At 45.1% G+C, this 26,408-nt stretch overlaps 1 protein-coding gene across 6 annotated transcripts in view; it reads left to right on the forward strand.

Annotated features, from left to right (window-relative positions):
• baiap2a (BAR/IMD domain containing adaptor protein 2a) overlaps positions 1 to 26,408 on the forward strand; it is a 56,951-nt gene that overhangs the window by 6,835 nt on the left and 23,708 nt on the right. For 5 of the 6 annotated variants that reach the window (XM_061750556.1, XM_061750558.1, XM_061750557.1 and 2 more), the window contains exons 2-4: positions 7,665 to 7,740; positions 10,649 to 10,735; positions 25,539 to 25,600. In XM_061750556.1, the coding sequence (XP_061606540.1) occupies positions 7,665 to 7,740; positions 10,649 to 10,735; positions 25,539 to 25,600 (225 nt within the window). The remainder of the gene's footprint in view (positions 1 to 7,664; positions 7,741 to 10,648; positions 10,736 to 25,538; positions 25,601 to 26,408) is intronic. The other variant, XM_061750561.1, reaches the window with a different exon arrangement.

Consider the following 26,408-nt stretch of genomic DNA (forward strand, 5'->3'; position numbering starts at 1 on the left):
TCGCACTTTGGTGTGCGCATGGCCATTGCGTCATTGCTGCCATCTCTTGGCAAGGAACTATGTTGAAGTGAGTTGAGGAGCTCCATTTACATCAAAGTAGTGCTTTTCCACCATACTGTGGCGTCGTATTGCCAAGGAGCAATGTTGAAGTGAGTTGAGGAGCTCCTTTTACATAATAGTAGAGCTTTGCCATCAGTGTGCGGGCACAATGTTGAAGTGAGTTGAGGAGCTCCATTTGGATAAAAGTCGAGCTTTGCAATCATCCTCAACTCACTTCAACATAGTTCCTTGGCATCGAGATGCCACGGAACTATGTCGAAGTGAGTTGAGGAGCCCCATTTACATCAAAGTAGATCTTTCCCAACATCTTGTGGCATATCAGTGGCAAAGAATTATGTTGAGGTGGTTTTGGGAGCTCCACTTGGACAAAAGTAGTACTTTGCCTCCATCTTGTGGCATCTTGGTGGCAAGGAACTATTGTGAAGTGAGTCGAATAAAAAATATAAATAAAACTCTTAGATCTCATTAGATTGTTCTGGGAATATAATGAAAATGATGATGATAAACTTGTGCTGTTGTATCTTGGGAGTCATAAAATAAATGCTCGCAGCCAGCCGTAAAATGGGTTTTCATTTTTAAACGTCTCTGTGAATGTATTTGTAGTTCAGCGTTTGCTTGACGTTCTATTATTATTTTGTTTCATAAACCTGGCATGATGCATCAATAATTCATTAAAAGGCAACTTCTAAAGCCGCCGTGTAAAAGTGTGACTGAGCCCGACGCGGCGTTTTCTTTGCGTTTGACGGTCAGGCGGTGAAAACGACAACATCTCCCACTTGTTTGTTTCCCCCGCCTCCTTCTCGCCGTTCGTTTGTTTTTCCGCCGGTCCGGAGTGAGCGAGCGCCGTCGAAGAACCAAAGCTGACAAATAAGTCTGGATCTGGGTTGCCGTGGCAACCAGCGCCAGTGGATGCTTTCGTCGAGTTGGCTGGTGCCCGCCCGAGGCCGCGAGCGAGCGGGGCCGCCGTAGTTCACGCCGCCTGTACGACGACAAAGCAAACAAATGTCGAAACAAATCCAAAATTGACTTTTTGGATGTCGACGGTGGAGTGAATTTGTAAAGATTTAACATCCCCCACCGTGATGCAAGTGGACGTCTTTTAAAGGGGATTTATGATGGAAAATTGTCTTTATTTGCTCAGATACAAACGCTTTAATTTTGGCCAAAGTAAGTCACAGACATGTTATTAAGATGCCCAAGAACTGTTTTAAATTGTGGAAAAAGCGTCTCCATTTAAGTGCTTCAACAAAATGTGTTTTCTTCTTCTTCTTCTTCTGTTTAAATGGACGTGTTTACTTCCAGGAAGGAGGACGAGCCTCCAGTCTAAACAAACGTTCCATTAACGTTTTAAGAGCGCACGTGGTGAGACTCAAGCAATTTATTTGACCCCGTTTTCCCGTAAGAAATCGATGGGGGGGGACGGCATCAGTGATTGAATAATTTTTTTCGTGTGTGTGTTTGACAGTTGTTTTTTTTTTCGTTCCATAAACGGCTTAACGTGCATCGGAGACTGTGGCTCTCCTTGCCCACGTGCGAAGGCATTGCACTATTTTAATTGCTCCAATTTCGCTCGAGCGGCGGCGTATTGACAAATTGGGGCATTTGTAAGTTAAGGTACCATAAGACTTCCCCACCTGGAGACACCAACTCCAAATAATTACCCATGAGCCTCTCTGTTTTTCCTCACTGAGTCCACTCGGCCCGAATAAATAATCCCTAATAACCTGCCTGCTGCTTTTTAATTGTCCTTTTCTTGTTGTGTGTTATTGTTATTAAAGTCCACACAACTCGCTCCAGGCGAATCATGCCAAAGTCTCACTTCAACTTGAGTGGATTGCTGCTTTTTTTTTAAATTTCTTTAAAATGTACTCCTTACTAGCTTTTTTTCTCAGGAATATTCTGCCGGGGTCATCTGCGTAATTGAACACATGCCGCTAATCGATGGAGGCTTTAACGACTCGCTTCAATAACAGAGGAGCGCTCGCGGGGAAAAAGCGCCTCGTAGGTGAACCCGCTGAGGAGTAACTGTTTGATTACGCTGGCGCTGTAATATCGTTTGCATGCCGTAGTCATCGCTTTATAAAAATCTTAGCAGCCTGTTTTGTGTTAATAAAGAGCCTACGTACCTCAGCTATACCCAAACTGCAAATAATCTCTAAAACTTCAAGTCGCGACTCATCTTGTAGTTTTTGTCATACGTTTTACTATTCCCCTTCTTTTTTAGTCTTGCGTGATACCTGTGTTGAACTTGACATTTTTCTGCACTTTTTATTTTATTGTATTTTTTTATTTTTTTTATTTCTTTTGACGATTCCACCATGACGTCACACACAGATCTGGGTGGCAACAGGTCAAGCATTCTTCGAGTAAACAAAACCTTTCCATGTCATTTGACCAAGGCAAAGCAAACGACAAAACAGGGTAAATGGCTTGCATGATGATTTTTGCATCAGATGTGTGAAGTGTCGGTGGAAAAAAAAAGATTTTGTTTGTTGTAAATTGCTTGGAAGCGAGCCCAAAGCCACATAATTAACACGATCGTTGAGGGACTGGCGATTTGATTGACTTTTCTGTTGCTCAGATTAATGGCGGAAATATGCTCTTTGGACGCTAAAATTGATTGTGTGCTGTAGAGCTGGCGTTAGCTAGCACGCTAGCCTTTATCTTTTGCTACATTACTACATTACTACAACCCCAAATAAACGTTATGTTAGAAAATGCCTTCCATAAACCAGATGAGGGAGGTTTGGTTTATGGTTTTGATGATGAATCAAATCAAACGTTTTTCCACCAGGACTAATATTACTGCAGACGCACGCATCGCTCGGTGTCAAAAATCGGTTAACAAGGACAAAAGTGCCTAAAATGCAGACCGTGTCCAACATTTATAATCATCTCACACTTCAACAAGAAGATAACAAAGCACAATTTGTCTCCAGCAATGCCAACGTAACTAACGTACCGCAACAGCACGTCTACGATCATCGACACAAGGTGAACATCATTAGCTCGTACAATCGAGCTTGCTAGCGCCGCTAGTGAGACTGGATTGTAAAGCCCCCACAAGTGGCCGAATATAGACATAGCATTTGGAGCGCTAACAAAGTGAGCAGAAAAAACATTTTATGCACTACGGCCACAGCTGATTGTTATTATTGGCCAACTTTGCTTTCTTTCCCTGACGCCCATGTCACTCACCAGTACAGGCCTTGCCTTTTAAAGCCACAGGTAACACAGTGTGGTGCGTGAGGATGGTGACCCCTAGTGGACAGTAATAAGAATACCTGCCCCTCACGCGGACGTTTTGTTGTTTAATAATGCAAAATCCATTTTTAATCCGATTAGTCGATGGGATAATCGGTAAGCTAATCCATTCTAAAAATATTTGATAGATGTAGCCCTTGTTTGGTTGCCTTTAAAAATCTTCCCTTTTCAAGTATTTACAAAATCCACTCGATTTTTTTCTAGGTTCCGTTGGATTCATTAACATTTTTGGGGGGAAGGAAGTCGAAACCTAAACCTTTGGGGCGGGGTAACCCCAAACACAGCAAATTCATGCTGTCATCGATTCAATTGGTTCAGCAGTTGTCAGTGCCCTGCCATCCGTTGTATACAAACATTAGGAGAAGAACTAGAAGGGCAACGGTCTACTAGTCTTCCAGCATGTTGCGACTTGCAAGCTTATAATAACGTGTCACGTGTGCGATAAGGTCTTGAATCCATTTTCCCCCTCGTCGACGCCGCTCTGAAAGGAAGTGAGGACGACGATGGCGAGCAGGAACAGATGAGGGCACACCGGCGTCTGATTGGGCGCGATGATTCCCAACGGTTGCCGTCAGCTGGTGTTTGTACCCCACTTTGCATGTCGTTACCACGTGTGTGCGTGCGTGCGCGCGCGCGCGACACCCAAGCAGGAGCAGCGGGTCGACTCATTTGCATCCCGTGTTTTGAACGGGCACTCGGTCGACTTCTTTCTGTTCCGGGAAAAGAAGGTTGGGGCCGAGTGATAAATGGTGTTCATCTTTCGAATGCTGTTAGGAAATACTTCAAATGTGCAGCCTTCTAAAATGTGTTTCCTCACACTGCTAAGCAAGTGTCAAGCACATTTTTCATCGGCGGAGTTTGTGCTCACCGGCAGTGCGGCCCTCGTGTGCAGTACAAGGCTTCAGCACATCTGAGCCAATTAACTACATTGAAGTGAGAGGAGGAGATTCAATTAGAAAGGCCGGCGCCCTGTCAAATAGAAAAGTAGTGCTGTGGCGCCATCTTGGTGGCAAGGAAATATGGTGAAGTGAGGGGATGAGATTCAGTTTAATAGGGAAAATTGGAAAAGTAGTGTAAAAGTAATATTATTTTGGGTTGTGTCAACTACTCACATTTTTCTTTTTTTTTGCTTTTTCTTTGGCTTCTTCCTCCTCCTGAAAATGGGAGTTATGGTGACGAATGTATAACAAAAGCTGCCAAAATGCTCAGCTATGTTTTGTCCTAATGTGAAGAGACTCCCCTCCAAAATTAGATTTTTTTTTTTGTTTTGGTTTTGTTTTTCTTGTTTTTTGTTTTTTTTCAACCTTTCCCTACTGTATTGTGAACAGGAATACGTTTCTCCTGCATCATTTGCGTCACTTTGGTCTTTCTTTCTCACTCTCGCTCTCTCCGTGGGCCCATTTCCCAATTGGTCGCCACAATTAGGCTAACAATGTAGCACAAGAGAACTGGGATGGCAAATTTAGCCCGGATGACGGCAGAAACTACCCCCCCCCCCCTCCCCCCCACACACACACACAGACACACACACAACCATGGTTTGGTCTCATCTCTTCAGGAAATGCTCTGTAATGGGTGTGCAGTATGTGGCGAGTGTGTGGCGACAGTGTGCAAGTGCGTTTGCCTTCCTGAGTGAATGTGTGCAAGTTCGAGAGTGTGTGTGCGTGCGCGAGCGAGCGAGAGTATGCGTTACTTGGTGAACGTCGTCCCGGTGTGCGTCTTGTACCTTTTGCCTTGCTCAGTGGGAGCGTGTGCCGTAATGATGCAGCGTTATGCAATCCTCCTACTGCTTTAAAACGCCACCACTTGTTATTAGAAAAGGTTTTGGACGCGTGTGGGTGTATGCATGACTACACGCACACACACGCACTCAGGGATATGTGTGTGTGTGTCCTCACATTAGAATGAAGTAGAGCGGAGCGTCGTTTCGGAATATTTCCCTTAGTGAGGTCGTGAGGGAAGTCTTTCTATCTTTGCATCGGCGACGGGAGCAAAGGAAAAGCTTTTAGTGCGTTTCTCCTGCTGCCTCAGTTTGACTTGTTTACGCGCTAATGGCTAAGCTAGGTTAGCGCGGTCGTATAACGAGCGGACGAGCGCAAACACGACGGAGGCCGCGATGTTTGGCCCCTTGTGATGATTTTCAGCCCATCTTAAAAACTCCAAAGCCGGAACCTTGTTCGTGTTTTCAAATAAATAAAAATCGATGTCAGTGCAGGAATCTTATTGATTTTTCCCCCAAAAAACGCGCTTGTTTATTCAGCGTTGCCTTCTTTTGGGGTCAAGAGAGCAGAAAACTCACCAGTTTTGACAATTGTATGTATCCCGGTGGAAAAGTTTATTTTAGAGGCGCCTAACATGACCCCCCCCCCCCCCACCCCAACCCCATACTTGCTCAGTAGCGCCCCCTGGGATTCTTTTTTTACAATTTTGTAGAATTTGGACAGATGGGTGATGCTACATTGCTTTATCTCCCACTGCTGGCACAAGGGCTCCCTCTTGAGGTACGTGAAAGAATCACTGCCCAAGTACAGTTCAGTTGTGTTGAACTTTCAAGTTCCGTGCATTTATGGTTAGCCTTTAACAACTGTTTCTTTTTCAACATTTATTTAACCACAGTTTGTATTCTACTTTTTATGTGCATTTAATTTTAATTTCATCATTTAAGTTCAGTTTTTGATTAATGTATTATTCGTGGCGGATATGGACCGGGCCAGACTGCGAATAGCGAAAATCTACCGATAATTTCTGCCTATTAGAATTGCAATGAAAGAAGAAAAAAAGTTATTTTTTTAACCCAAAAACTGGGGATAAACAGCCAATAGGTGTTTTGGGGATTGGTCCCCATATTCTGGCATATTCTCTTTCTTTGTTCGTCGTCTTGTTGGTCTTCAAACACAATTTTCATCCTTAAAAGTTTGATTTTACATGAAAACAAGAAAAGAGGCAATAGCCCGACAGCTCTCCGGGTGAAGTCTGGTTCTTTCCGTCTTGGATCGGAGAAAAAAGCAGCAACGCTCAAAAAGCCTCCTAATTAACTCAAACACTTCGCATACGAGTCGGTGCATTCCTTAGCTGATTTTTCTGCCGTGTACCTGAACATACCAGTGCCCGGGGGGTGGCCTTTGAAGGCAACACACGCTGTGCTTTTACACTGAACCACACTCCTTTTTGTTTTTTTGGGTTGGGAGTAATTGGAAAATAAACACGAGATACAAGTGACCTGATAGTTTTTGTAGGTACAAGCAGTCCGTTTTTTTTGGTATTCCCCCCCCCCCCCCCCCCCCCAAAAATGTAGTTCCAAGCTTTGTATGGTGGCAGCGGTTTCACCTCAACTCCCTTCACAACAAGCAGCAGTTTGCCAGAGACGGATTAATGCCATTTGCATTCATTTGAATGAGGGCAGATGATTTGGGCGACCGATGTTTGGAGTCGTAAATAAACGTCAATGTTTGTCTGGTCTTCTGGCCGTGCCGTAACGCTGCGTTCACCCAGGATGTGGGCTGCCTGGCCTCGTCGTCCACGATGCTCCGCTCATTCAAATGAAAACAAAAGAAGACGAGACAACAAGGATGAGCGCTATGTTCTGTTTCTGATTGTTCAGGTTGTGCCGCCCGGTTGACGGTTGCAATTTTGACCGGCGCCGAATGTCGGTTGACTTATTGCAGCGTGATGCGGCCGCGGCGGCTAATTGGGGGAAGCTCCGGCGAGAGCTCGCAAGGAAACGAGAAACGGCGCTTCGATGACAAGACGCGCTTGCGCGCACGCTGCATTTTGACAACGCGGCACTCGAATCCGCGATGCACTTTGCGTGCGATGAGACATTCAGGAGGATGCGACGCTTGACGGAAAGAGCTTCCGGCGGTGTGGTCGCCATCTTTGGCCCATGTTTGTGTTTTAGCCAGAGCCCTGCCCGTATTGGCTCCCTGCTCACCACGCATACCACCACCCGCACTTTCCGTTCCAGCGGTGTTTTTTTTTTTTTTCGTTCCCAAAGTCCGCGCTACTTTTGCTAACATTTAATTCACTGTGTGCTATTATGTAGTGTAATTTATGTTACTATATCACACTGGACGGTTTGTCTTTGTATTTGTACTTGATTTTATTTAGATTTGTTTTACTCTGCTGTCTGCTGCCAGAATCTGTTCTCAATTGCCTTAACTGGATGACTAAAGGTTCAATAAATACGATGAATGAAATAAGTTTTCAGAAATAAGCAGATAATTAAAAACAAAAAAAACAAAAGTTAGTTTGTTTAAATTGTGGCCAGGTTCACCATTAGCCTTCACGGCCCCCCCAACACGTTTTGTTTTGCTCTGATGTCTTCCCTTGGCCTCTTTCAGACGATCATGGAGCAGTTCAACCCCTGCTTACGGAACTTTGTCGCCATGGGGAAGACCTACGAGAAGGCCCTTGCCAGTAAGTCCATTTATTTCTCTCCTTCAGGTTCGGGCACCGCCAGTGCAGCGTTCTTTCTCGAAACAGCTACCTCGTTTCTCCTCTTTGTCTGACTAGAAAAGGCTGGTATTTATCCTCCTGCCAAACGGGCAGCCTTGCCATGTAGTGTGCCTTATTTTTATTTTTATTTTCCCTCTTTACTATAGTGGGGGTGTATTAAGAGGAACACAAAAGGGCCTCTTATGGGAAGTGATGACAGTTCGTTGCAGGTAGACAAATTAATAAAGGCGAGCGCGTGGTGGTGCCGTCGTCTGTTGGTTAATTCGCCGACTGCGAATCATCCAAACTCACCACCCTTGAATAAAAGCTTTAACCCCCCCCCCCCAGAGCTATCTTATGTTTCATCCCCCACCCCCTTGACACATGCGATAACTAATCCAGGACACAGTGGGAGGATGGAGACAGACTGGCACTGACTCCCTGAGCTATGAAATAGCCACTTTGCAAGATCTGCTCCACCCGAGGGGGGCTAAGAGGCTCTCATTGGCGGGCGGGCGGGGGGGGGGGAGCAGCGGGTGCGAGCGGGGAACCCTTGCGCCCATATGGTGGGAATTTCTTTTAACAAAACAGGTTTGCCGAAATGCATCTAACCTATTTTCACTCGTTATCGTAAAACAACAAACATCCAGACTTTCAATCTTGAGATGACATAATGCCTCACGGCTCCCGCGAAGGAAGAGGTGGAGTTCTACAACACAGGTCAAGTGTACGAGAGAGTGAACAGTTGTCGTTATTTTAAACAATTTCAATTGCTTAATTATGTGTAAGGATGACAGAGGACGTGGGGACCGATCAGTAATATCAATTTGTGAAAAAAAATATGCAATTGACCATATTTGGACATGAGCTTTTTGTCTGACAGCGACAATATAGTCCAAGTATCTTGCTTAGCGGATTTGCTATGTGGTCTCCACGTAGCTTTATCCAGAGTTTATAGGCGTTTATTTTTGAGTGGTTGTGTAACCAATTGCATGGATTTATACAGCGTGTTTATGAGCTTGTTTTTTTGCGCGTTTTGTTTTCGGGATCCGATGGGCTGTGCGCCGCGCAGTCAACTGCGTAGCCTTGTTCACAGTCTGCGTTCGTAGGTGTTCGTTTAGGTTTTTGAGGCATTCGCCAGACCGTGACGCTGACTGTGATTGGCCAGTCTGACTTTGTGGGGGCGTGGCTATTTTCTACTCTAGCTTGTACAACAACGCTTCGTCCAACTTAAAGGCCAAGTAATCCCCTCCATCTGTCTCTGGGAGCACACAAACTCAAACTCTCATTATATTTGTCAGCGATAAAGTAGCCTCATTCAGTCGATCCAGCTTATTTACACTTTGTCTATTATCTGCATTGGCCACGTGTCAGGTCATAATGAAGAGATTTCATCGATTCATTTTTAGCATATTTCATCAAATAGTAGCTTCCACTCTTAATAGAGGCCGTGCCCCAATTAAGCGATGAATAAATTAACGCTGCATCCCATTTTTTTCCCCCACCCCAACCAGGCGACTTGTATCAGCTGCTGTAACCGACGCCGCCGTGCGTGTGGCACCTGCAAAGGTGTAAAACATTTCAGCATGGAGCCAAACGTTTTAGAGTGGATTGATTGCGTGCGTGCTGGACACACGCGATAATTATGAAAAGCGAGTTTCCTGTTGGGCTTGTGATGGAAAAACGTCACTCACCTCGCGGAAAAAGTACACAAAATGTCACTCAGGCCGATGTTGGAATCGCTTACCGAGCGCTTGCGCCAGAGCTCTTCTGATTGGCTGCGCATCTGTCAGCCGGCACATATGACTCTGTAACGCCGTTTGCACACCTTCTGCTTATTACCCGAGTCGAGCCCCGAATAAATGAAACAAATTAGAGCTTAACAACTTGAATAGCACCTTGGGGGGGGGGGGGACAAACAAACCATCAGAGGCCGTAAATTAAAATGGCCCTCGTCCTTTCTGGAATCACTCGCCGGCTTTTACCGCAGCCCCCCCCAGGCTGTTATCAAATAAATCTCCCCTCCAGCTCCCAGCCAGCGCGCGTTCATAACTGCGAGCACGCATGAGGTCCTCCTGGCTCATTCAAGAAAAAGGTGCCACCGCAGATGTCGAAACATGACGCTACGCAGCGGAAATCGCCCAATCGGGAGAAGCCGTGAGCTCGGATTGCTGATGATTTCACATTCATTCCTGAAATTGTCAAATAGCGCATGAGAGCACTTATACACACGCTTAAAATAGTCATTTTTTGTAAAACACGAACTGTCACGCAAGTTTAAACTGCAATCATCCACTAATGCTGCGTAAGACGTTAAAACATGACGCACATATGTAACGCACTCTTGTTGAAGTGAGAAGCACATGTCGGCGAACCTGTGAACCCCGGCTAGCGCCGGAAGCTAACGTAGCCGTCTGCATCTTTCTCGGCGCTTCTTATTGCCAAACGGCACAAATCCGCTCACTTTTTCCGTCCTGTCTTGCGAATGTTTACCACATTTGAAGAGCGATTTCTGCAGAAATAGAAGAAATTCCAAATGTATTTTCCTGCCGCTGTAACCGAAGATCGTTGAACTTTGCATAGTTGGCGTCGGAAGCTGAAGGTACCGCGGTACAATATTTGTGACATGATCAACTCATTTCCCTTCTAATTATAGATTCCGTCACAGAAGAAAAAGAAAATAGTTTTCTAGGCCCCCGTGAGCGCAAAACGACCTGCCGGGAAATAACCATCTCATCGCAATCAGGAATGCCGAACGGCAACAAGAAGGGAACGATCGCGCAGCAGTTTTTCTTCCCGACGACAAGCTGAGAGGAAGGACGTTTTTGCAAAAGAAATGGCTGTGTTGTTTGTAACTCGCCGAGCCTGCCGCTTTTCCTCCTCTGTGCAGATGTGACATTTGCTGCGAAAGGCTACTTTGACGCTCTGGTGAGAATGGGCGAGCTGGCCAGCGAGAGTCAAGGATCCAAAGATTTGGGTGAGTGACTGAAGTCGTACACTCGCCACGTTCCTTTGACTTTGTTTTTTTGTTTTTTTAACAGCGACGCAATCTTGATGCAGGGTATATCTGCGTATAGTTATACAGGGACTGGGCAAGCAACCATTTTGGGTAACCTCATTCAAAACGGATCCCCGCGCGCCTCCGTAGGAAGCAGTCCGACCATAAGTCGACGCCACTCCAGTCCTGTAGGTGGCAGTAATGCTTGTTACGAAGTGGGTGCCAAATGCCACGTTTGGGAGGGTCTGGCGGGGCGCCGTCCGGATTTGGCACAAATGGAAGTCGACAAATGTATTCTTACTGCACTTCTAGTGAGTGTGCGGCGTACTCGATGACCAAAACAGCACAGCGCGCGCACACACAACCATGTCGCCGCGAGTCATCTCCCCTAAAGCGATCGCGTGTTGTAGTGCCACGACTGACCTGTGAGAGGCAGCACAGTGCCAAAGTGCATCCAGACTGGTGGAAAATACGAAGAAGAAGAAATAGAAGCTAAGCAATCTGTTAGCTTGTCTGACAACGTTCACATTTCGTTGTGGTGAATGACAAAACCTCAGTGTCGACCCCACAGATAAGGATTGGCGATCATAAATATTGAGCACGTTTTACAGTTCTGATCTTCGGCCCCAACCACTTTTCGAGCAGACCGGGGAGGGAAAAAACACTTGTTAAGACTCCCCACACCGCAGGATAATCGTTCAGGATTATTTGTGAGAAACATTCAGCAGTCGGGGCTTTGCTGACTCAGCACAAGAGACACAAAATGCGCCAATTTGCCCCGAAAATCAGTCAAATCGTGACTTTGCTGACTTCATGTAAGTTCCTGCTGTGTATTCTTATTCTTTGGAAAAAAAGCACTTTAAACACACCCAACACTGGAGCATAATTGCTCCGTTTTTTCCTTTTCTTTTTTGTGTTGACTTTGATCAGAAAGGCGCAAAGGCTCCAATTTGCCCTATGCTTTGTTTGAGAGTTAAGCGACTCACTAAATTATACTTTTTGAGCTTGTTTCGAAATACAAATTCAATAGTTGCCAGCGTGGTGATTTTTTATTTTTTTTTGTATGACAATGATTTCATAGTGCACCAGAAAGACGAAAAGACACTCGGCACACATCCCGACGAGCCCTTTTTCTTGCGTTGCTAGGTAGCAATCGGAGTGAAATATGGCTTCTGCTTTAAGTGGGTGTTTGGGTATTTCGTTATAACGGAACCAAATGAAACCGTAAGCCCGCAGAGCACATTGTCGTCGCGGTTCCGGTAAAAAGTCCCTTTTAGCAACTATTCCGATTGTGACGTATTTCCTGGGAAAATATGAACGGCGGGACTCGGCGTGTCAATTAGCGAGTTTGAGGTCGGCAGCGCGGACGACAGCTTCTGCGTCTCGGAGCGGCTGCTGTGCTCCCCCGTGGGGAAATCAGCCACCGTTTGAAGAGAATCCCCCTCTCGTTCATGTGCGCTGTGCTTTTTTTTGTTTGTTTTGTTTTTTGCTGCAGATGCAGTTTCGGAAACGATATAACATTGCCATCCGGATGCCGTGTTCAGCATCTCTCTGCCCCTGCTTGCCATCTTTGCATCCTCGGATTGCAGGTTTTCCTTGTCAAAGCGCGCCTCGCACACACTCCGGGATCGTGTCAGAACGAGCAGCGCGCGCGTGATCGGACTTGCAGGTTCCTCCTTCAGTGCTGTTGCAGCGCAAGTGTCGGGAGGCGCGCATGGGAGGAGTGAAAAGCGATTCCGAAATGCCGCCTGAAGGGAAGCTGTGCTAAGGAACAGGATATTCTGATGACTCATTCTCCGGGACAAAAGACTCATCTTCTCCATCGTTTTGCTCCCAACGACAGCAAAAAAAAAAAAAAAAAAAAAAAAAAAAAGTGAATCACTGCACTTTTTTGTTTAGTTTTTTTGTGCGCAGTACGCCCAAAGGAAATGGGATGTATGTTTTATTTTCCAGCCACTGCGAGTTCCCGCCTCGAGGTTGATGGCGTAACACGACGCCGCGTTCCAACCCGAGCGTGCGAGGGAGGGCGGCGCCCGCCGCTCGCTTTCCCGTTCGACCTGTTAGGGCTGAAATCGAGTAAATAAGAAGATACGTTCTGTACGCGGCGGCACCGTGGCCTGGTGGCTGGCACGTGTGCCTCGCGGTTCGGAGGTTTTGGGTTCAAATCTCGACTCTGGCCTTCCTGTGTGAAGTTTGCATGTTCTCCAGGCACTTACTTGTTTTGGTTATCTCCGGGAAAACCGGCTTCCTCCCACCGTCCAAAAACACGATCGATTGAACGTTCGAAATCAGGGGTTCGGGGAAGCCATAACATACTTGGGGGTCCGCAAAATTAATTTTCAATGAATTGGTGTTTAAAAGAAACTCATATCTACACGTGTGGACCAATAGAACAAACTTTTACGAAAGCGACTACTGTCCCATACTTCCGTTTGGCTAATTCAGAACGCCGCTATGCGTGTGACGTATTGCATAAATCTGACATCTGTGCACTGGCACGTTTTCTCTCGCAAAATATTCCCAACGTGGTCGCGCCTACCTCGGGTCAGAAGTTTCCAAAAAGCCATAAATTAATTCCGCGATTGCCTTCCGCCGGACTCCTTTCTCGTTCTACCCAAAACAATGTCAACGTGAATCTGCTTGTGTTGTTTGTTTTGTTAGCGGCAATTAAATGCGAGGTTTGCCATTCAAATAAGTTGGAGGGAGTGTCCCGTTATAATCATGGCGCTCCAGTGCTTTGAGGTTTTTCTTCAGGATAGCTTACAATGGAAGTAGGAGTGATCTGTTCTTCAAAGGTTAGTTACTGGAAAGGAATTTTTTTGGGGCGTTCTAAACTGTCTTAAAGAGTAAAAATGACAACGTTGCAACAATAGAGTAACCTTAGTGGTCAATTTGTTGACTTTCGCGTCGCGACGAGTCGGCTACTCGGTGTTGCCAACTTGGCGACTTGTTGGGCCCTTTCGAATCGCCGCCGATTCATGTACAACCCTAATATATTTCTAAATGATTTTATTCTGCATCTTTTTTAAAGCAACTAGCAACCAATCCAGCAAGTCTTTCTGCCGCTATTGGAGAGCGAGCGTTTCTCGAAAGCAAGCGAACATGAAGCCGCCGCTGGCTGCAGGATTGAATCATATTTGGACGCTCTGCGGTCGTAATATAATTCAAGGATGCTTACGCTTATGAAAATATTTCCATAAATGTCAGTAAACAGACTAACTAGCAAGCTGATCCGCCTACACGCCCAACGATGGCCTCGAATCCGATCTGTAATATTCCGCGTCGCCGTCTTGTATCTCCGCCAAGACAATCGACACGCTTCGCCCATTGAGGTGAACGGGAAACGCTAACAAGCTTCTTTTTGCATCTTTTTTATTTGATTCGATTTGTGTGTGTGTTTCCGAGTGCTCTTTTCATCCACTCGTGTGTCTCAGCGGCAGTGTTGCTACACTCTTCCGCCCACGCGTCCTCCTCCTCCTCCGGTTGGGCTAATCATCCCTCGCCTGTCACTCTGCCACACACACACACACACACACACACCTGCTCCCCTGTCAATCCCCTCTGTTTGTGCTGCCCCCTCCCAAGTTTCATGTCCCCCATAAAGGCGTGCCGGAGCTGTTGAGTGCATTCCTCCGCGGCCACTTTTGTTTATATCCCCCGCCGCTAAGAGCCCAGCGCGAATTTCCGCCCGAGTGGCCAAGCGGTCCGTCCGTCTGTCCGCGCACACGTTTCAACTCATCCTGAAATTCCTTTGTCCTCGTGAGCCGACCCCCCCCCCCCCCCCCCCCCGATCAGCGGCCATTTCAGTCTTTCTAAAGTCCTGCAAGGGCCGTACGAAACTGATTGTTCTTCATTATGACAGTTTGTGGGTTATTTGTGTTGTAACAGTTCCTCTGAGGTTTTACTTGGTTTTTAGAATCGCGCGGCAGGCCGGGTCAATCTGTCTCGAGGGGGCCGTAGCTTCTGCACTCCTCGTCGATCTCACTTCAACAAATACTTCTTGTTGCGATTCTTGAAAGTTGGAGGGTCTTTGTTTTGCGCCCCCAGTTCGTCTTGATTTCCAGTCTTCGGGTGAACTGCGTACTTGGCTCGCCTTGATCGAAGCACGCCGCCGTCAAGTTGCATTTCACTGTACAGTCGTGCCAACCCGGTGTTGTTGCACTTGCTTGCCTTCCAAACGTTGACGTGCTTGCACCTTTTCCCACGCCCGCAATGAAATCCACCGCCTCCCATCTTGACTGTGCAGTACTTGCAGTTGGGCCTCCCCTGCTAGACGACATCCAATCAACAACTTGCGCGAGCTGCTAATTGCGACGGCGCGATGGCATGCGTGTGATTCCGTCTCTTCTGGGGAGTTGCGTGCAGCCTGATTGACACAGGCTCGCATCACAAAAGTTGAAGGGGAAAAAAAACACACAGGCTACCAAAGTCATTCTTCTGGCAAGGATCCCCAAACTGAAGCGTCTGTACGTGATCACCCTCCAGGTGGTGCGCAAGATTAAAACTTTTATGCACTCCCCCCCCCCCCCCCCCTTATAATCTCCAAAACCAACAATTTAAATACAACGAATAACGGTCCCCAAAATGCTCTTCTATGACGTAAAATCGGTAATTCCCACTACCACTTATGCGCAACTCTTCGCTGCGTAGCGAGACTTTTATGTGCCGCGTTGGTTTATTTGCAGTTTTGCGTCACGGCTAAACATGAGTGAAAACGTTTCGTTTTGATATCTTCACAAGGTCGGCAAGTTCGGTTAAAAATGGGGGCAGAAAGTGCAATGTTTATTGTATGTCTACGAGCTTGGCAGTCCGAGCTTGAATAGCGGCTTGTGCGAGACTCAATTTCGACCTCATTTCTCGAAGACTACTCGCTTACGTAGATGTAATGTCAACACATTGAAAACGGTAAAGGTAGCGAACATCGCAACTCGGAATCCTCGACTGTCACGCAATAACGAGACCGCCGTCGCTGGTTAGCTTGCGTTTTGAAATGAAGCGTCTGGAAAAGCAAGAACATCCACATGCGGCCGTGACAGTCGCTCACTTTCTACCAACGACGAGCAAACATTTGCTCCTCCTCAAAAGACAGAGAATTTTTTATTTTTTTTTGTCTTAACAGAGTGGCGCATATTCCCCATACAAACACCAATATTGACATATTTATATATTGACATGATGCCAATTAAAACCAAAAAGAAATAACATTTGAAGTTGTATTTTGTTCAGAAATGCCGCCTCACATATTGCACATGCCAGAAACCGTCACTGTCTGCGAGGATAAGTGATGCGGACTGTCTCAGGTCAACAGGTCAAGCCTTCCCCAAATAGCGGCCGTGGTTGCTGATTGCTTGTACCGAACGTTTATTTGACGGTGACGTGCAGTTGAGAGGACGCCTTTATTTGTCTGGAATTTGTACAAACCGGCGGCCCTCTTAAAGTGCTTTTATGGCTTCCATTTATTGCATCGTGTCCGTTCAAGTTTGGAAAAGAAATGCCACGGCTTGTGACGTGCAAGGCACTGAAGAGATGGTCCTTGTTTTTTCTTCTTTGTTGAATTCACCGGCGGTTATCCTGAACGATGATCGTGCGGTGTGGCTGTATGTCTCACAGTCAGTACAGAACCAAGGAAAGTTTGTGTCGTAAGATGACACTCTTTGAAGGAGTGTTTCGTTCATTAGGATCATTATTTCGTGTTAGATGTCTCACAAATCGAACTTTGACACGGAGCCGAAAGTGGAGCAAACTGAAACAGAATTATCTTTATACATTGACGCTTTATGAATAGAAATGTTATTACTTTTGTTGGAAATAGTTTCCTTGCACATCCAGAAAAGCTCAAGGAAGCAAGCAACTTATTATTATTGTTATTAGTGGTTGTCGTCGTAGTGCAATGTTTGTCTGTGACAAATGTAATCTTTAGTACACGCTGCGGGCCACAAATGGCCCCTTGGGCCGGAGTTGGACACCCCTGCAGTAAAACGTTTGGTCTTTTTTTGGACCCGGCGACCGACCGGCTGACAATCCAGGGGGTGCCCGCCTCGCCCACGACCCCGATGAGGAGCCGCGTTACCCAAAATGGATTTTGGCGGAAGGATTCGATCGTTTCCAGGGACACGGAAGTCATTCAGAAAGGCATCATGGGAGATTTTTCAGAGGTGTCTGCGAATGTCTGTGAGGCTTCGGGACAGTCGAGGTAGTCTTTGCCGTGGCCTTGGCCCCCCCCCCCCCCCCCCCCTCCAGCACCTGTCCCCGTTTAAACGGGAGCAGAGGCGCTCTTTTCTTAGCTCGCCGCCGCCGCCGTCCCCGGGGCCCCCGCCTTCCCCCCTTTGCTCCATTTCCGAGCGCCGATGACGTTCATGCTGCCCTCCGTTCGTACGCGGCTGAACTTGCTTCCTCCCGATGGCACAAAGCGCACTTTGTCAGCATTTCTGACGACGTTGCCTCCTGCTGGCGTCGTCACCTCGGGCGTGCAAAGTGCCATCCATTTTTTTTTTTTTTTTTTTTTTTTTTTTTTTTTTTTTTAAGATCTGCTCAAATACTTGCAGGCTTTAAGGAGACCGTTTCTGTGGAGAATGTACTGCCTCCGGGGCACAAAAAGCAAACATAAGAGTAACAAAAGCAACACAATTGCAGTAAGGCGTTGCTAAATCTATTACAGCGTTACATGTTGTCAACAGTGAAATGTTGTGAATTTTTAACTTTTGAATTTCAAACCGTTCCCAGATGTCTTGGTAACAATTCTGTGACCTGGTTTTGTCAGAATACCCCAAGCATCAAGAATTAGGGTGACTTTAATCACTCGCTTTCCGTTGTTCGGGCGTGGCCTTGTCTCATGCAAGTAAGCGATGATATGCCCCGCCCCATATACTGCTGCAACGACGAGTCAGGCTTTGGTTTCCATGACTACCGGGGGCATAGCTTGAGCCTTCGAGGAAACAAGCCGCCGTACAGACAATAACAGCATTTTTACCCTTGGGCGGAGCAGTTCTTATGCTACGCTGTGTGTATGTGGCACATGGGCACATCACCGAGCGCAAATACTTCCCGCTACGGTGTCGACAACTTCATCGAGCAATCAAACATGCGCTGCTTTTCAGTAGCTAAAGCTGCAGCTAACGCTAATGTGCGTCCAACGAAACTCAACGCAGCTCTGCTTACCTTTTTGGCTTTGACACAGTAGAAGGGGCATGGCATCCGTAGGGGATGAAGTTGTTTCTGCCTGCTGGCGTTTAGCAGCGCTTGAAAGTGGGTCTGGATCTTAGGCCAGCCTGGCGGATCATGTTATGGTGGAGAAACTCGGCTGTTATTATGTAAATTAGCCACTGTTACGTAATAGTGGGGCTAATTTACATAATTTCTAATGGTGAATAGCGCAAAAAAAAACAAAAAGTTTATCATAGTTTCAAGTGTAACTATACCATAAACTATGATCCAAATGAGTATAATATAATTTCAGTCATCTCATGACATTACCCTTAAAAAGAATATTACAGATGATTTGATATGAAATAATGCAAGTGAAGACTCTCTCAAAACCTCTTCCGCTAACAACCCAGACTAAACGTAAGTCAATATTTCATTTGTTGCCTTTAACTCGGTCGACACCGATTACTCCTCTCTTTCTGACTTGGGTTTCTAATTAAGCCACACCTGCCCGCGTGGTCGGCGGTCGGACGAAAGCGATTTCAATCGTTATAGCGGCAGCACTTACCTTTTGGAAATTCATAGACCATAATATTGCTGTGATTCCAAAATGATAGGAACTAATCATTTGTATCACACAGCCAAGTTACTTGCAACTTATTGGGGTTATCGTTACCCATTATTGTGGTTAATAGTAAATGAACACATTTGGTCAACAAAATATTAGAAAACAGCTCTTAGTATATTTCAGTGCAGTTCTTAGCTCCCGTTAAACTTTCAACCATAATTAAAAAAAAAAAAAAAACTAAATACAATTAGCATTATTACAGTATTGTGGGATTTTTATGATACTGCTTTTGTATTGGACTTTATCAAGTGTACCTAATGAAGTGTCCAGACATTGTATTTGCAGACACATTATGTTGTGCCGCCCTCACACACATTGTGGCGTTCAATCGACCGCAAATGCCATCTTGGTTCATTCTAATGGTTTTTACATGAAGCCGTCGTCATGTCGAAGGCCGACAAAGGCAACCGGTGTTTGTACAGAACACACCGCGCGCGCACGCACGCACGCACACAATCCCGAATGAAATCGATTTTGACCTTTGGTGTGCCCCCTCCCGTCCCTCCCTCCCTCCCTCCCTCCTCATTTCTCCTTCACGTTTGTCAAATCGATGGCGGTGCTTGTAGTTCATCTCAGTCACGCTGTCATGCTACGAGGAGGAAGGTTTGATATGAACGGCGAGAGGAGGAGGCGAGGGGGGGATGGGCGGGCGGGCAAGCAATGGCGCGGGTGGTGTTGTGCAGTAATTAAAGTTGAGCTCCTGGGACGCGGCCTTCGCCTTCGTGGTCTCGTGCCGGCTTTCTGCCGAGGGGCTGACCAGGTGCTGTTTGTGGACTGAAAGTGCACATGGAATTGATGCGTTCAGTGTGCCGTGTTTTTCCCAGTTTTCCTATAGTTTTGAAGCAGAGTCGAGCCTGCTACTACTGGCCACAGGGGACCGTTTAATTTCTTGTCTTTTAGTTAATTTGCCACCCAACGTGTTCAATGATTTCTGGCATTCCTGCAAGTAAGCCATTGAGAGGATTTTGTGTGGCACAACTGAAAGTGTTACACCAGTTTCAACGAAATCATTCGCATTCAGAAACTCCACCGCCAAGGCGGCCCGCTTTCGTCCTAATCCCCGTAATCCTGTTGAGAGTACGACGCGAGAGAGGGGAATGCCAAATTCCAAATGAAATAACTTCACGTTACTACAAGTTGCAGGACACTTTGACCTGTTTTGAAAGTATTTATTCAGAGCAGGTCTCTGTTTAAACGTTTATTTAACAGCGCCATTTTCTTGTGTGCAAAACCCCGGCAGGGTGATATAGCCTAAAATTCATATGCCAATATAAACTCAAAATTTTTAAATTAGAATAAAAGTAATCCAAAACATCGAGTGTTTAAAGGGAAATTGATCAAATGCACAGCAAACAAGCCAAACCTAAAAAAGGAAGATGTATGCAATTTCGAGAACATTTATTGTGCTCGTCGTCCTGGCTGATGTTCGCGGTGACGTGCTGAATCATTTCTGGCTTTCGGGCGTGTGTGCTTACTGTGTCAGCTCAGACGTGCGCGAAGCCATTTTTACACCAAGGCAGATACGATAACGTATTTAAAGTGTCGCAATCGCTTGGTCGAGTCCAAATCTCTCCTGTAGGCCCAATCAATATCGGCTACCACATTTACTGTGCACCTCAATGCAATAACCACCACATCATTGTTCTCCTTAACCCCCAGTTTTAAATTTAAAACTAGTAAAACAACAAAGAAAATGCGAAATATTTTCGACATATTGGAAACTTTGGACCCCGGTATGTGCTTCCAAGCTGCAAATATGAGAAAAGCCCGTGAGAGCGTCCAAGGGGTGTGATCATCTCACATTTGTCAAATATCTTGTTTGTTGTTTTAAAAAAAGGGGAAAGCCCTTGTTTTCACATCTGTAAAGAAAAATGAATTTCTGTTATTTCTCTTTGGGTTGAAGCAAGTTAATGCTGTTTGAAAAGTGTTTCAAAGCATGTTTGGTACCAGGAGATAACTGTATAAAGCAAATAGAAAAACTTGTTGGGGGGGAATTGTTTAAAACTGGAAATCCAATTTTTGTGGGGGGGAAAGAAAAAATCAAGGCCATCACTACATTTGACGTGGGCTTGGATGACTCCAGATCTTTTGTCGTGGACGCTAAGATACAAGTTAAATCAGTCAATTAATCGAGGTCATCGATTTTTATTTTTTATTTTTTTTGTCTCAGTTGTCAACTTGCTGTGTGAGCATTTGCCTCCAAACACACGGGCGCTCGCTCATTTTCCCCACCGTCCTCGGTTGCACTGGCCCCACGCGAACGCCGATTCATCGATTTCCGGCTATAATCGTCGTTGCGCCAAATAGTCGGTTCTCTCTCCCCCCCCCCCCCACCCACCCGCGTCCGACCCGTTGTTTCCTCATTCGGCCGTCCTTTCCAAACTGCTCACGCCTCTGAAATTTTGTGACAGAAGCCGCCACGGCAGGCCTTGCCACTTTTAGCCTCCTTTCATGTGTTTGCAGTCATCTCCTGTGAGAGGCTGCAGGAACGTGGGACGCGAGTTCAGCCTGAGTTTATCGTGCCGTTTCATCCACTGTGCGTGTTTGTGTGCAGATTAAGTGCGTTTAGATGCGGCAGTTTCACTGGGCACGCATGCGCTCTTAAAGTACACAAGGACACACCTGCCCGCTCTATTGTCGCGTTATCTCGCTCGATAAGTTGGACGGAGATCAGAGAACGGGCTTTACCAGACCCCGGCGTTCTGCTGCTTCCATGACAACCTCGCGGGGAATCCGACTCGACCCTCTCCGCCGATCCGATCTCCCCCTCCCGCTCGCCTTCTTCCATCTCTGTCGAACTGCAGCTCGCATTCTCTTCTTCTGCGGCTGTATGGGCGCAACACGCCGTTGTTGTTTCACGAGCAGTCGACGCGGCTCGGCTTCTCGCAGTCGGCGTGCGGCTGCTTGTCGCCCGGTAGCAGGTGCACCTCAAATGCACAAACGAGGGCGTTGTTTTCTCCAATTGTTCAGTTCAGTGGAGTCTCGGACGAACAATACAGTTGTGACGATTCTGGGTGATATGTTGCAAAGTAAGGCTGGGTGATTAATCAATTTAATTAAATTGCTTTTTGGGGGGCGTCACAAAAACAAGTTGGGGTTGTTTTCGCCATTCATAATGACAGTAACGAATGACTAGCAAATCATCTATTAAACCAGTAAGAGAGTATGCGGGCACATTTTGACTGACGAGTTTTAGCTGGTGTCTCTCTGTACAGAGAAGTTTGTTTGTTTGTTTTTTTTTTTAGTTCAAAATGGCTTACTTTAACAAGGATCCCTGACTGTACCTTGGCCACAGGTAGAATCCCGGGTTGGTTTTGCGCTCATCGATGCCATAAATCCTTGTGGACCGAACAGTGTCGCTCAGTGCGTGTTTCCTACTTGTGTATATGTAAATATATTGTTGTTTAAAATTCAAAAGCCCTTTCTCAGTCTTGCTTTTATTGTTTTATAGTTTGAGGTGTGTCAAAAGCATGCATTATTCGCTTCAAATTTGGTCGAAACCAATGTCATTGTTGAAACCAACCCATGTTCTACTGCTGATTTTTATTTTTATTTATTTTTTATTTTTTTTAAAAGCAGTTTTTTTTCTGCTAAAAAGTTTTTTTCTGCTAAAAGACGAGCGTCTACTTTCTTTTGGTAGGTTAGGTTCTGTGGGTCTTAAAAGAGCAGTCAAAGTGCTCGAAAAGGGCTTGGAATATGGGAACTCTGGGAAATTAGATTTTTTTGGCGGCAACAAAAACAGATTTCATTTTAAGGCCACATTGCTCAGCTCCTATTATTAAAAAAAACAAAACATGCGGACATCCTCATTGGGGGCTGGCGGGTCAGACAGAAACTCTCGCAGGTTGCGTCCTGCCCGGCGCATTCTTCTCACATGACGACACCGCATTCAAATTGCATTGATCCCCTGCTTGGAATCTGAGCCGCTCTTGTTGATTTTACCATTCAAGTTGCTATGGCGACTATTTGCATGTCTTCATTTTGTCTCAACTTTGGCACCGGATGTTGTGCAGCAATTACAAGTGACTACAAGAGGAGCTCAAACAGTGATTCATTCATTCTTTATTCCACTCCCTCCTCGCAAACACTCCTGTACTGCTGCTAGTTGGCTTGTGTGTGCGTGTGCGTCGTTGTGTGTGTGTGTGTGGGTGTGTCTTCTGTTCTGTTCTGAACGGTCATTAAGTTGAAATCTTCATTTGGACTGCTCGTTGTGGATGTGATCAATGAGTCGACCAAAATGTCACTCCGGCTGGCTTTACGCCGGAGTGACAAGTGGCCAATTCCCGTTTATTGCCTAGTTAATGTCGATCTACTTTTTATCTCAACTCAACTTTATTTATAGAGCAAGAAAAAAAAAAAAAAAAAAAAAAAAAACCCTAGCTTGTAACAAAGTGCTGCACATAGGCTTGAGGATAAAACACAATAAATGGAAAAAATATATATATATATTTTCTAATTGGAATATACAAGAAGGCAATTGGCATACTGGAGGTCCAGAATACACAGTCTACACAACAATGCGTTAATAATACAAATATTAAATGTGCCATAGCGCTTAGTTGGCAAGGTCAAGTGTATTTACCATAGGGTTGCATTTCAAACAAAGTAATGACATGCAGGTGGATCTCAATAAATAAAAATATTGTGGAAAACTTGAATCAGTAATTCCATTTTTTTTTTTTTTTTTTTTTTTTTTTTTTTATAAAGGGAAACTTTTATACTGTGTTATATGGATTCACGACACACAGAGTGGAATAGTTTATTTTTTGTTTTTACTTTTTTTTTTTTTTTTTTTTTTACTTATGATTCTAACAAAAACCTGAAATTCACCATCACAAGAAATGACAATGCTACAAAAAAGAACATCCAGTGGAATGTGTTTTCTAGTGTTTGATAACTATATATGAGTTTAGCTTTTTGAATTGAACGAACAAAATTAACTTTTCAATAATATTCCAACTTAAGATGCACCTGTATACATATTTTTTGAATACATTGGGTATCCCAAATAAATACCATTTCCAGCACTTTTCATCACTTCCTTAAAGGGGACATATTTTTCCAAACAAAGTTTTTCTACTATTTGGGATGTAATGTTAGTCAACATAACAAACGTGTGCTCGCACAAGTCGCTCTTCGAAATGGAGGCAACCAATCAGAGGAAAGGGGGTGGTCTTAGCCAAATATGGACAAGGTGGATACAAACGTGGGTCAAACACAAGTAGCTGTCAGAGGGGTCGTTTCTGGACACTCGTATGACAAAACCAAGGAAATTGACACCTTTATACAAGTCCATGTTAGAGAGTCACTCTATGGAGGTCTTCAATAGCCAAAATATGGGACCTTTTAAATGTTGTTCTGCTAAGCCACGCCCTGTGCTTCTTTGCTGCTTCTTTTTTTTTTTTTTTTTTTTCTCAGGCTGCCGCGTTTGCACTGTCCTACGTGTTGCACTCCGTTGCGTTGTTTGTTCTGTGTGACCGCCCCAAAGCCCTTTTAGGCCGCTCGCGGAGCCCTGAAACAAGTTCTGATTTTGGGAACGACAGTGGTGCCTTGGCTTACGAGCGTGGTCGAGGAAATAAACTTTGAACTCAAAACACTCGTATCGCGAATCAACTTTCCTCATTGAAATGAATACAAAGCCCATTATTCTGTTGCAGCGCCCATTGTGCTCATTTTGGTGTGTGCAACTTGGCCACCAGGGGCAGTGTAATACATGCATACGTAATTATATCCACAAAGAATGACCAGTTGGCTGGCGTTTATCGTGTTTTTTTTCTTTTTTTTTTTTTTTTTCACGGACAACCACTTCTATTTTAAAGCTTAATGAACCTTGAACCTTCCCTTAATGAACCTTCCCAGACCTTCTTCTCCTGTTAACCTCCACCCTACGCTTAGAAATATTTTTTTATAATTTAATGTTAAACATACTCTAATACACAGTGGTCCTGCACATTATGTACATTTTATTCCTTGTAATATGTTTTGAGTTTTTGTTTTAGGCTAAGCGTTTAATCTACTATGAAATTTTTTTTCGGCATACACTCAGAAGCCCACGATATGGCGAATTATGTGTGCTATGAATATGAAATACAATCCACAATGCATTGAATCCCCAAGAGGTGAACCTTGAAATAGCGAGGGAACTTGTGAATATTATATTGTCTGTCTACATATGTTGCACTTTTGTGTGCAATTATCTGTTGCTTAAAGAGTTAACACAGCGACAACAATGCTATTCGTTAGCCCATCTTATAGGTTTTGCTTTGTGTGTTAGCATTAAGCTAGCAGACTTTAAACACACGATCATATAATGTTCGTACCTTCTAAAGGACAAAAGTCCAGCGTGTACAGTAATATGTGGTCGAGTGCAAAGGGGCTTTGGAGCGTCTGGTGTAGAAGTTCTCCGTGTGTCCGTCTCATCTGATGTCCTCTGTCTTTCCGCCAGGTCTCAATGTGTCTGTGTCCTTCGCTCAATGTCGCTCTTTTTGTGTTCCTTTTCCTCGACAATGCGCTGCACATTCAGAAGAGGCAGCTTGTAGGTATCACCAATCTCAAACACTCCCTCCGGCTGCATGGTCCTCCCGCTCTCTTGCTTTCATTTAATAAAATAAAATGAACAACTTTTTATTGATTTATTTATTTGTATTCCCCTCGCCATGTTACGTGGAGAGTGGTGTTTCTCTTCCGGAAAAGTCAGACATATACGCTTCAAAGCTTCAAGTTTGCGGCTTGTTTGGGTTAATAGTGTCATATATTTCTATATAGATTTGTTTTGTTTTTGTTTTTTCATCTGTTATTGTTTCAGCTCCACCAGTTTGTGTTATTGTGTCACCTACAAAACAAACAAACAAACAAACCCATTGCTGTGTTCGTCTTGCACGAGTCGTGCATGTTGGATTGCTTATTTCTGTGTGTGTGTGTGTGCGTTTCCCATCTTCTTTGTGCGTGTTGCGGATATTTTGTGTGTTCTCTTTCCTTGAGTGATGTTTGTGCGTTTCTACTTGTGCGCAGGCGATGTGCTGTTCCAGATGGCCGAGGTCCACAGACAGATCCAAGTGCAGCTGGAGGAGATGGTTGGTATTCTGCGCGAGCGTGTGTGTGTGTATGTGTGCGTGTGTGCGCGGTCTATTCCACACTGGCTCTCTTAAGCGATGATTACAACACCTGCACAAGAGCTGTATTCAAAATGAATGTGATCTTTATTCAAGCATGGGGTTATTCTGGTGGTTGTAGTTGTGTGTATTTGCGGTCTTGCAGTGCTTATGGAGGGGCCATTTCTAATATTTGATTTGCAAAATGTTAATAATGGCTCTCAGTGTTGATACACTGTATTTGTACACCACTGCAAATATTGTTTTGTGGAAAATAATCCCGCATATACGCGGAGTAACGAACAGAGGTGGGCGCAAACGTGCTACGTTTACTCCATTACTTTTACTTAAGTAAATGTTTGGATAAATCTTACTAGCTTTAATACGACATAATTTTTACTGTTAAGCATTTGTATTAAGAAGAAACACTACTTTTACTGTTACATTGAGCAACAAAGCGCTCACTACTTTTATTTGCAATCGCATCTCTTTTGTTGCTCGCACGATCGATAGAGTTAGTCACATGACTCTGTTTCACCAATCCAGTGCAACCGCAGCATCGTTTGACTCCATTTCAACAATGAAAGGGAAATTAACTATAAGAACTATGCTCGGAAAAAGCTACGTTGCATCTCTGCAGGTGTATTTAATGAAGCATCCGCGAGTCCATTTGGGATCGGCGACATCCCATGATGCACCTGGACATGTATATAAAAAGTGTCTAGTCAGCAAAAGATTCTCCTATGGATGCTGGGTGTGACACGCGGCCATTTATTGACGACGAGCGCTT

Source organism: Phyllopteryx taeniolatus, chromosome 16, assembly GCF_024500385.1.
Source record: "Phyllopteryx taeniolatus isolate TA_2022b chromosome 16, UOR_Ptae_1.2, whole genome shotgun sequence".
Classification (NCBI taxonomy): Eukaryota; Metazoa; Chordata; class Actinopteri; order Syngnathiformes; family Syngnathidae; genus Phyllopteryx; species Phyllopteryx taeniolatus.